The 12,547-nt window shown below is 41.5% G+C and overlaps 1 protein-coding gene across 1 annotated transcript in view; it reads right to left on the bottom strand.

The window, feature by feature from the left end:
- Positions 1 to 12,547, bottom strand: part of ATP6V1B1 (ATPase H+ transporting V1 subunit B1) — an 89,356-nt gene that overhangs the window by 31,736 nt on the left and 45,073 nt on the right. The window contains exons 3-4 of the mRNA XM_063457564.1: positions 11,369 to 11,467; positions 8,049 to 8,142 (exon numbers count right to left, since the gene is read on the bottom strand). Coding sequence (XP_063313634.1) covers positions 8,049 to 8,142; positions 11,369 to 11,467 — 193 coding nt within the window. The remainder of the gene's footprint in view (positions 1 to 8,048; positions 8,143 to 11,368; positions 11,468 to 12,547) is intronic.

Here is a 12,547-nt window from a genome sequence, read left to right on the forward strand (position 1 = left end):
CTGTTTTACCCTCAAAGTGATGTGTCGTCTCATTATTGGGGGAAGGATTTAATGTATGCTGTTCCAGTTGACTGCTAGGAGTACAAGCCGATTCGTATGGTTCCTATTCAATGGTCTACAGCATTCATACGCTTGGGAGAATTTAAAGGTTTCTCGGATTCGGTGATTATGGTGTCTGCCAGAGTGCTTGGAGTCCTCAGGAAGCGCTAGGAGCATCCATTAACGGAGGTACCAAGTCGGGGTGCCAGGCGATCCGTTACACTTTCTATGTCAATGTATTTACTGCCCCTACTGGAGGGCTATGCCGTATATCTACTGCCCTTTCTATGTAAATGTTTTTACTGCCCCTACTGGAGGGCTATGCCATATATCTACTGCCCTTTCTATGTCAATGTATTTACTGCCCCTACTGGAGGGCTATGCCATATATCTACTACCCTTTCTATGTCAATGTATTTACTGCCCCTACTGGAGGGCTATGCCATATATCTACTGCCCTTTCTATGTCAATGTATTTACTGCCCCTACTGGAGGGCTATGCCATATATCTACTACCCTTTCTATGTCAATGTATTTACTGCCCCTACTGGAGGGCTATGCCGTATATCTACTACCCTTTCTATGTCAATGTATTTACTGCCCCTACTGGAGGGCTATGCCGTATATCTACTGCCCTTTCTATGTCAATGTATTTACTGCCCCTACTGGAGGGCTATGCCATATATCTACTACCCTTTCTATGTCAATGTATTTACTGCCCCTACTGGAGGGCTATGCCATATATCTACTACCCTTTCCATATCAATGTATTTATTGCCCCTACTGGAGGGCTATGCCATATTTCTACTACCCTTTCCATATCAATGTATTCACTGCCCCTACTGGAGGGCTATGCCATATATCTACTACCCTTTCCATGTCAATGTATTTACTGTCCCTACTGGAGGGCTATGCCATATATCTACTACCCTTTCCATGTCAATGTATTTACTGCCTCTACTGGAGGGCTATGCCATATATCTACTACCCTTTCCATATCAATGTATTTACTGCCCCTACTGGAGGGCTATGCCATATATCTACTACCCTTTCTATGTCAATGTATTTACTGCCCCTACTGGAGGGCTATGCCATATATCTACTACACTTTCTATATCAATGTATTTACTGTCCCTACTGGAGGGCTATGCCATATATCTACTACACTTTCTATATCAATGTATTTACTGTCCCTACTGGAGGGCTATGCCATATATCTACTGCCCTTTCTATATCAATGTATTTACTGCCCCTACTGGAGGGCTATGCCATATATCTACTACACTTTCTATATCAATGTATTTACTGTCCCTACTGGAGGGCTATGCCATATATCTACTGCCCTTTCTATGTCAATGTATTTACTGCCCCTACTGGAGGGCTATGCCATATATCTACTACCCTTTCCATATCAATGTATTTACTGCCCCTACTGGAGGGCTATGCCATATTTCTACTACCCTTTCCATATCAATGTATTTACTGCCCCTACTGGAGGGCTATGCCATATATCTACTACCCTTTCCATGTCAATGTATTTACTGTCCCTACTGGAGGGCTATGCCATATATCTACTACCCTTTCTATGTCAATGTATTTACTGCCCCTACTGGAGGGCTATGCCATATATCTACTGCCCTTTCTATGTCAATGTTTTTACTGCCCCTACTGGAGGGCTATGCCATATATCTACTGCCCTTTCTATGTCAATGTATTTACTGCCCCTACTGGAGGGCTATGCCATATATCTACTACCCTTTCTATGTCAATGTATTTACTGCCCCTACTGGAGGGCTATGCCATATATCTACTACCCTTTCTATGTCAATGTATTTACTGCCCCTACTGGAGGGCTATGCCGTATATCTACTGCCCTTTCTATGTCAATGTATTTACTGCCCCTACTGGAGGGCTATGCCATATATCTACTACCCTTTCTATGTCAATGTATTTACTGCCCCTACTGGAGAGCTATGCCATATATCTACTACCCTTTCCATATCAATGTATTTACTGCCCCTACTGGAGGGCTATGCCATATTTCTACTACCCTTTCCATATCAATGTATTTACTGCCCCTACTGGAGGGCTATGCCATATATCTACTACCCTTTCCATGTCAATGTATTTACTGCCTCTACTGGAGGGCTATGCCATATATCTACTACCCTTTCCATATCAATGTATTTACTGCCCCTACTGGAGGGCTATGCCATATATCTACTACCCTTTCTATGTCAATGTATTTACTGCCCCTACTGGAGGGCTATGCCATATATCTACTACACTTTCTATATCAATGTATTTACTGTCCCTACTGGAGGGCTATGCCATATATCTACTACACTTTCTATATCAATGTATTTACTGCCCCTACTGGAGGGCTATGCCATATATCTACTACCCTTTCTATGTCAATGTATTTACTGCCCCTACTGGAGGGCTATGCCATATATCTACTACACTTTCTATATCAATGTATTTACTGTCCCTACTGGAGGGCTATGCCATATATCTACTGCCCTTTCTATGTCAATGTATTTACTGCCCCTACTGGAGGGCTATGCCATATATCTACTGCCCTTTCCATGTCAATGTATTTACTGCCCCTACTGGAGGGCTATGCCATATATCTACTACCCTTTCCATGTCAATGTATTTACTGCCCCTACTGGAGGGCTATGCCATATATCTACTTCCCTTTCCATGTCAATGTATTTACTGCCCCTACTGGAGGGCTATGCCATATATCTACTACCCTTTCCATGTCAATGTATTTACTGCCCCTACTGGAGGGCTATGCCATATATCTACTTCCCTTTCCATATCAATGTATTTACTGCCCCTACTGGAGGGCTATGCCATATATCTACTACCCTTTCCATGTCAATGTATTTACTGCCCCTACTGGAGGGCTATGCCATATATCTACTACCCTTTCCATGTCAATGTATTTACTGCCCCTACTGGAGGGCTATGCCATATATCTACTACCCTTTCCATGTCAATGTATTTACTGTCCCTACTGGAGGGCTATGCCATATATCTACTACCCTTTCCATGTCAATGTATTTACTGCCCCTACTGGAGGGCTATGCCATATATCTACTACCCTTTCCATGTCAATGTATTTACTGTCCCTACTGGAGGGCTATGTCATATATCTACTACCCTTTCCATGTCAATGTATTTACTGCTTCTACTGGAGGGCTATGCCATATATCTACTACCCTTTCCATGTCAATGCATTTACTGCCCCTACTGGAGGGCTATGCCATATATCTACTACCCTTTCCATGTCAATGCATTTACTGCCCCTACTGGAGGGCTATGCCATATATCTACTACCCTTTCCATGTCAATGTATTTACTGCCCCTACTGGAGGGCTATGCCATATATCTACTACCCTTTCCATGTCAATGCATTTACTGCCCCTACTGGAGGGCTATGCCATATATCTACTACCCTTTCCATGTCAATGTATTTACTGCCCCTACTGGAGGGCTATGCCATATATCTACTGCCCTTTCCATGTCAATGTATTTACTGCCCCTACTGGAGGGCTATGCCATATATCTACTTCCCTTTCCATGTCAATGTATTTACTGCCCCTACTGGAGGGCTATGCCATATATCTACTACCCTTTCCATGTCAATGTATTTACTGCCCCTACTGGAGGGCTATGCCATATATCTACTTCCCTTTCCATGTCAATGTATTTACTGCCCCTACTGGAGGGCTATGCCATATATCTACTACCCTTTCCATGTCAATGTATTTACTGCCCCTACTGGAGGGCTATGCCATATATCTACTACCCTTTCCATGTCAATGTATTTACTGCCCCTACTGGAGGGCTATGCCATATATCTACTACCCTTTCCATGTCAATGTATTTACTGTCCCTACTGGAGGGCTATGCCATATATCTACTACCCTTTCCATGTCAATGTATTTACTGCCCCTACTGGAGGGCTATGCCATATATCTACTACCCTTTCCATGTCAATGTATTTACTGTCCCTACTGGAGGGCTATGCCATATATCTACTACCCTTTCCATGTCAATGTATTTACTGCTTCTACTGGAGGGCTATGCCATATATCTACTACCCTTTCCATGTCAATGCATTTACTGCCCCTACTGGAGGGCTATGCCATATATCTACTACCCTTTCCATGTCAATGCATTTACTGCCCCTACTGGAGGGCTATGCCATATATCTACTACCCTTTCCATGTCAATGCATTTACTGCCCCTACTGGAGGGCTATGCCATATATCTACTACCCTTTCCATGTCAATGTATTTACTGCCCCTACTGGAGGGCTATGCCATATATCTACTACCCTTTCCATATCAATGTATTTACTGCCCCTTCTGGAGGGCTATGCCATATATCTACTACCCTTTCCATGTCAATGTATTTACTGCCCCTACTGGAGGGCTATGCCATATATCTACTACCCTTTCCATGTCAATGTATTTACTGTCCCTACTGGAGGGCTATGCCATATATCTACTACCCTTTCCATGTCAATGTATTTACTGCCCCTACTGGAGGGCTATGCCATATATCTACTACCCTTTCCATGTCAATGTATTTACTGCCCCTACTGGAGGGCTATGCCATATATCTACTACCCTTTCCATGTCAATGTATTTACTGTCCCTACTGGAGGGCTATGCCATATATCTACTACCCTTTCCATATCAATGTATTTACTGCCCCTTCTGGAGGGCTATGCCATATATCTACTACCCTTTCCATGTCAATGTATTTACTGCCCCTACTGGAGGGCTATGCCATATATCTACTACCCTTTCCATGTCAATGTATTTACTGTCCCTACTGGAGGGCTATGCCATATATCTACTACCCTTTCCATGTCAATGTATTTACTGCCCCTACTGGAGGGCTATGCCGTATATCTAATACCCTTTCTGTATCAATGTACTTACTGTCCCTACTGGAGGGCTATGCCACGTATCTACTACCCTTATATATACTACTATATATACTACTCTGGCCCTAAATGTTAAATTCTCTTACAATTCTCACTGTAGTAAATAAAGCACAGGGCTGCAGAATTGGGCTGAAAGTTTGAAAACTGACAATGCTTTTTGTGGGTATTTGCATATTTCTGCATTGCATTCTGGGAGTTTTTGGTGCTGCTGTGCATGGGGCATGGTTTCGGAAAGTTGCATTATGTCGTTTTGATTTTATTTGTATGAGATATAAACCAGACTCTGATTATTTACTGTATCTGCCCGAGTCTACAGAATAATTTTGAGTATAGTTGGCCGTGAAAGGGTTGGTAATTTTGCCACCCCAGTATCCGGATCTGCTAAATAAGCAGAGCTGCCGCAGCCTGTCTAAGCCCCCTCCCTAGTCACATTTCTTAGTTTTATTTGGTAATACAGCCTCTCATTGACAAATGCGATGAATGACTGAGCCGACCTGCCAAGAACCTGCAACGGTTTTTATGTAAGCTAAGGAATAATAGAAAAAGAAAAAAAAAACCTGCTCTCATTAAGCTCCTACGTTTCAAAATCTCCAACCTAATTAACAGCCTCCCACCGTCTTATAATTCACTTTATTTAAAGACGCTATTAGTGTTCGACAAAGGAATTTACAAATAGGAAATCAATTAGTTATTTTTTTATTGCAATGTTTTCTTCAAATGTTGTGAAACTAATTAAGGAGTGAGGGGGAGGGATGGTATGTTCCCTATTAAAGCATCAACACTGTTATTTATTATTGGGGATTATCTAACATGGATAAAGCCCCGTTCTCTGGACACCATTAGAACGTCACATTAACAATCTGCAGATCTATGCTTTAGGCAGATATTTCATCCAAAATGTGTACAATGATTAAGTGTGAGTGTTGACTGAAACGTCGTATCTTCAGTGGTTAAATGATCACATCCTGATGTCATGCACAACATTAAGTCGTCTTCTGTGGTTGCTTGACTCATTGTTGGGAGGTATGAGTTCTAGGTCCGGGATTTGTCAGTATTATAAGTAGAACAGAACTAAGAATTTACTAAATCCTGGATTGTTAGTGTTTATTGCTCTAAGAACGTCTAAGGACGTGATCTGGTGTTTAGCACTCTGAACGGAATACTTACCTATTTAAAGTGTCTCTGTCACATCTGAGAATTTCATAATGATTTTTTTGAAATACTTATATTGACTACATTGGAATTTCAATTAAAAATCATACTTTGTCATGTGGGTAAGACTGAGGTTGACAAAATGTGACAAAAAGTGGAACTCCTGCATCAAGGTTTGTCAGTTCCCACAGCTGTCGCTACTGAAATAGTCTCATACATTGTGTATGTAGATTTATGGAGGATCTCTAAGTCTAAACATACACGAGAGTATGGCACGGGCACAGCTCCTGGCAAATGACGCGATGGCTGACACTAGAAAGATACTTTGCTTACAGCAGTGGTTCCCAATTAATTTTTCCAGTGGAACCCTTTGACATAGTGTATCAACATCGTGGAACCTCCCCCAGTAAAAAAAAATTAAAAAAAATTAAAAATTTGCACCGTTTGTGCCAGTGTGTGTATCTGTGTGTCAATGTGCATGTGTGTATGTATATGTATCTATGTGTCAACGTGCGTGTAGTTGTGTGTCAAAGTGTGTGTATCTTTGTTTGTATGTGCCGGTGTGCGTCTGTGTATCAAGGTCTGTGTATCTGTGTTTGTATGTGCCGGTGTGTGTATCTGTGTTTGTATGTGCCAGTGTGTGTATGTATCTGTATCTGTGGTCCAGTGGGGCTGCTGGGCTGGGTGTGCAGTCCCTGGGGTCCAATGAGGCTGCTGTGCGGCTGGCGTGCGGGCGTACAGTGCAAGCGGCGAGGGAGCAGTGATCTTCCTGCTCAGCTCCCTCGGGCGCCTCTTAGTGATGCCAGAGCCGGAGTGACGTCATGTTCCAACTCCAGCATCACGACTGTGAGCACGAGCAAGCTGAGCAGGGGAGAGTGCTCTGTTGCCACCCACGTCCACTCTCTTGCCACCCACGGCCATCCCAATTGGTGTTCTCCGCAGAACACCAATTGGGAAACGCTGGCTTACAGTGTATAGACACGAATTAGCAGATAGAATTTTGCAGAACATGAGTTGCAATCAGGATACATTTTTGTACGTGCGAGTTGTGTGTTTTGTCAACTTTTAGTTTTGTGGTTTATGATATCTGCATCCCTTTGTTATTTGCGTATAACATGCAGTTCCCTTTTACAGGTTCTCACTACCTCTCTGCTCTCAATTTTTTTCGAAAACCAAACACTCTAAAAAAAAAAAAAATATATATATATATAAACAACAAAAAGAGTAAAAAAATTAAATAAATAAAAAAGGTTTCAAATTACCTCTTTTGTCTTGCAGAGGCCAAGTTCTGTCACAGCCCAATCTTCCTTGTCTGACATCACTACCTTTCGTCGGAGGGGGAGGGATGTCAGGGAGAACAGATACTAATCTTGCACAGAATTGACGTTAGCCAACCTGGAATTTTGTTCTGGGCTATCTAATGATGCTCCCGGAGGTGAAGTTACACCGCTGATAGGGAAGGGGTTAATCTTTGTATGTGCAGGATTTCAAAGCAAAACATCGCACATACAGACTGCAAGCACCATCACCACTTCAAATCACTTATCATGGTGCTTGGAGTAATTCTTTAAGAGAATTGAGAAAATTATAGGTGCATCGTGTGGAGACTATCCCACCTACAGAAAGCTGTGTGTTCCACCTATTCATGACGTTTTAAGTGTTCTATTACATATATACATATACACATTAAGAGGAATAAGAAAACCCTCCATACAGGTATAGACACTCACACCTACACAGAGCTATGCGTTCCACCCTTTCATTCCATTCTAAGTGCTCTGTTACTTTAGATCCGAAGATTAACCTCTCACTGTTTGTTAATGGCCAGTACATTAACTTTGTGCTCCCCTCCCTCCCAAATTCCCTGCCCTCCCAGCATCCCACATACCCAGCATGTCTTCTGAAACAGGTGTCCTGAGGATGTCTCCCGTGAACTCACAAGTTGTTTTCTTGGCATCAATCCCAGATGTGCCTTCAAACACCTGCGGAGAACCGGGGCAAGAACCCAATTACTAGCAATTAGTGAGGATTAGAGCAGACACGGCAGGAGAAAGTCACATCCAAATGAATGCAAAGGGATAATGTGCAGGGAGTTAAAGGGGAGTTAAAGGGGGAGGCTTGCTTTTACATGCTGGACCCCTTAGACGCTGTGGAGGCTTTTGAACTCTTAACAAGCAGGGGCAGATGATCTCTAGCAGTGAAAGTGTTAGATTGGTTTTCAACGGATGAGAGTTTTACACTTAGGTGGCTGTGAACCCTTTCGTTGCTGTGAAATGGACAGAGCTCAGGATTGAGCCAAAAAAGGCCAAACTGACCCGTAACTGCTGGAAGGATGAAAATAATGCACGTCTATAGGGAGTATTCACGAATTAGTGAATTGCTGCAACTTGCAAAAATCTACAACAACAAAAAAAGGCATGATTTTGGTCCAGGTTTCGCAATTGTCTATGGTTTTAATGTATACATTTGAAATGGGATAAATAAAAAAATAAATTGCAAATAATAATAATAATTAAAAAGAAAATTAAAGAAACAACTGATGATAGACGTGAATTATTTTTGCTAAAATAAAGGGTGAATTCGAAGGTCAGGGAACCAGAACTGAAAGAAACGTTGATCTCGATTCGAGAGAATTTTTCCAGTTCAGCTATTTTGATCTTAAAGTTAAAATTCACTTTCGGTTCACTTTTAATTCTCACTTTAGTGAATAACTCTGAAAGTGCGATTTATTGCTTGTGAACTGCTGGAACCGAAAACATGGCTGACTTTGAAAGTTTCCCAGTTTCAGCTACTTTGGGATAAAATGTTTAAACTGTTACTAATAAACCTGGCATACATGACGTGTTGAATTCAGTGATTTGTATCGTTTAGAATGTTGGCCCATCTGTGGTTAATCCAATCACTGAATACACAGCCAAGGTGCTTGCATTGTTTGTATGTGTTGCATTGCATCCACCTGTCTCTGTCTCTCAAGATGTTAACACTCCAGTTAGGCAGCAATGTCCCTTATTACCTAATGCAAATAATGAACCTTCCACAGCAGATTATGCAAAGGCTGAGAGTTTAGGCCACAAATTGTGGGCCCAGCTTCCGTTCTGCTGTTGCAGGTTCATTATCGCTACATTTCTTATGTCAATCTAATCACTGTCATCTCCCTCCACATGTCACCAAAGTGTCCCTGGAATTGGTTTCCAACTATGTAGGACTCCATCTTGTTTATGATAGCTCTTGGTCTGTCTAAGAACAAACGTTAAGAGACACAGAGGTAAAATGTAAACAGAGACAGAGACAGAACAAACAGGTAAAACTGATAAAAACATATTGAGGCTCTCGTTACACAAAACACAAATTGGGAAATGGATCCACAGACATTCTGAGACGCACACACACACAAATATATAACTCAGATAAGTAAAACTACTATATATGTGATAAATTAAACAATGGTAAGACCTGGTATAAATGTGCCAACATATTGTATGTGAAAATCCATGGGATTTACCCGTTTTGAATGGTTCCCATTTTCAGTGGATTGTAAGATTAGTAAATAATCAGAAAAAGCTATTTGAAAACAATAGCTTGGATTTTAGAAACCATTGCTTACACATTCCAGGGATTGTCTTGAGGTCATCCGAGAACTGTTATTACCTAGTAAAAAGAATCCAGAGTATTTAACTACAGATTGGAGTCCCCATTGATGTCCATAAGGATTTAACAAATCCAGGTGAATACCCAGACTTGTTTTTGCTTAAGGTGGTTTTAGTTATCCTCTGGCATTCCAGTTCTTCTGGCTACATGGCTAGGCTAGCTGAGCATTATGGGAGGTGTAGTTTAAAACAACTACAGTGCCATAGACAAACTTTCACTAGAACAATGCTGGTCCCTATTAGAGATGAAGAATTCATGTATAATGTGTATTAATGTGAACAGCACAGCATCAGCACTATTACCCATAATGCATGGCTTGCCCCATGCAACACAGGCATTGTTGAACTCAGGACGTACATGTCCAAGAGATTAGTGGCTGTTGTGCAAGGACCAAAATGATGTATCTTGCATTATCATGGATTGGAATTGTATTAATATGATTTGTATTTTGTTTCAATGTATCTATCGCTGTGCTACGGAAACCTGCGCATTCTTCATGTTTGATCATTCGTGCCGGGTCTGCTAACTCCAGATCTTCCCCATTATTCCATCGTGTAATGGAACCACTGGAAATATCGCACAAACTATTTATTGCCAAAATGCTGAGGAAGAAAAGCAAAGGCAAAGTAATGGAACTTTGATCAGTATAATATTTGACACCTTTTGTATTAATTAACCTTCAGCTTGCATGCTTAATTAGATCTGTGTGGCCTAGCAGAGCTGAAGAATTTACTCGCACAGAGCTTGTTCTGTGGAACATCCACAGAAAGCTGTACTGGTGTGTGACCGAGGACCTGCTTTAAGCAGCTTCTCCACAGCTCGGCTCTGAGGCTGACTCTCTAATGGGATTACAAGGGCCCTGGAAAGGTCTAGTTGGGATTAAACACGTGCAGTTTGGCTGTTTGCCAGTGAGGTCCTGTGCAGGTCAAATATGTGGGCTACGTTAGTGAAATGATTGGACGTGGAAGGAGAAGTCTGGAAGGCGGGTGGAGAATGATGTATAGGTAACGAGGAATGTTAACATTCTCAGAGAGATCAGCAAAAATATATGGAAGCATGGAATACTTGGTTCACAGATATTGTGGTGAAATAATTAAACAAGATGTGACTAAATGGTCCAAGGGACTAAGAACTTTTTATTCTCTCATTATGTCCGAGGGCTCAACGTTCTGCTTATTCCATAATATCTACTGTTAATGTTCAAACATCACCATCCATTCAGAGACTAGACATTGTCCCATTTAACACTGCCGGAGTGTCTAGTCATCTCTATATAATGACATTGTTAGTACAGGCCTGTTCTAATGGGGAGGGGGATTATCCCCCAATTCTATCTATCATTGCTCCTGGACAGTGATTGAGCCCCTATAACCCTATTACACCGTGGCACATGAAGAGCACCCCAATATGCCAGGTATATTTGGCATTCTGGGGAGCCTTTCATTTGCCACAGGACCCTCTGTATCCAACACAGATGCATATTGGACTCACACGGACTGTCTGGCATTTGTGGTATTACATAACACTGGATGGCGGACAGATAGACAGACAGATTCATACCTGAACAATAGCTTTTGTTCCTACAACCTCCAGCACTTGACCGCTTCGGGCTGTACCATCTGGTAGTGTGAATTTCACTATTTCAGCATACTGAGCAAACTTCAGGAAAAAGAAAATATGTGTCATGTTATGTTAAAAAGTCATGCATTAACCACACTTGTACCTGTGGTATGGACAGACACACAGACGTTCTTTGGAAAGACTCATTCTGAGTCATTTTGTGATTTTTGAATCGCAAATAATCTCTGCTCTATGTTGTATAACAGCAAGTGAATTCTTACCTTTGTTTTCCTTCCCAAGAGCCTATTTAATAAGATTACGTTCTGGTAACAAGCCATCACGGCCATGCTATTTACTGCCTATGATATTGTTGCAGTTATTATTGGCAGCAGGACCTGAGACTTTGGTTAGAATTTTAAGATTCCTGGAAATACTCCAAGTCAGACTCACCGTTAAGACTTTGACGGTACTAACTAATAGCCCTTCTCTGTGATGAGAGACTGGGTCAAACTACAGACTCTACAAAAGAACTTGCTCCAAAACACTGAAATAAAAATACTGCAAAGTTGTTAGCTCTTGGATACAGTTTATTCCTGGTCAGTGGGCCTTAGGACTCTGTTTAAGCAATGAAGATATGTAATTAGCACATATAAGAGAGATGGGACAATTTTCTTAATAGATGGGTTTTCTGGAGTGTTTTCAGGATGTATGTGAACAGTTTTAGAATATCACGTGGGGGCAATTAATGTAATAGTTTTAAAATACGGGACATCAGTTATAACAGTGTTATATTTTTGTTGGTTTGCTCCCAGTGAAGCATGATAGGAACCACCAGAGGTCCAAAATAACTTGCTGTAAATTTAAACAGTAAACTGGAGCAACCACAGGTCTCGTTCCTGTACAAATAAAACCCCAACAGTCGAAAAATCCAAAAAGAAGAGGTCTCATTTGAAATGCCACTAAGGCCCAATATGCATTAGTGCCATTGGCCCCTTGCTGCTGTGCTCTTCCTGAAAGACTCAATTTTTGACTCAGGGTAGTTTATGTTTACATGTGTTTAGCTCCTAGTTTACGCAAGATAAGTGAATGTTTTTGTTCTATCTGTAGGAGGGAGTTTATTGTAACCTAGTGGACAATCAACACCCAGCTCACTGGTTCTTAGTTCCTCAGCCAACCCAA

Source organism: Pelobates fuscus, chromosome 6 (genome assembly GCF_036172605.1).
Source record: "Pelobates fuscus isolate aPelFus1 chromosome 6, aPelFus1.pri, whole genome shotgun sequence".
Classification (NCBI taxonomy): domain Eukaryota; kingdom Metazoa; phylum Chordata; class Amphibia; order Anura; family Pelobatidae; genus Pelobates; species Pelobates fuscus.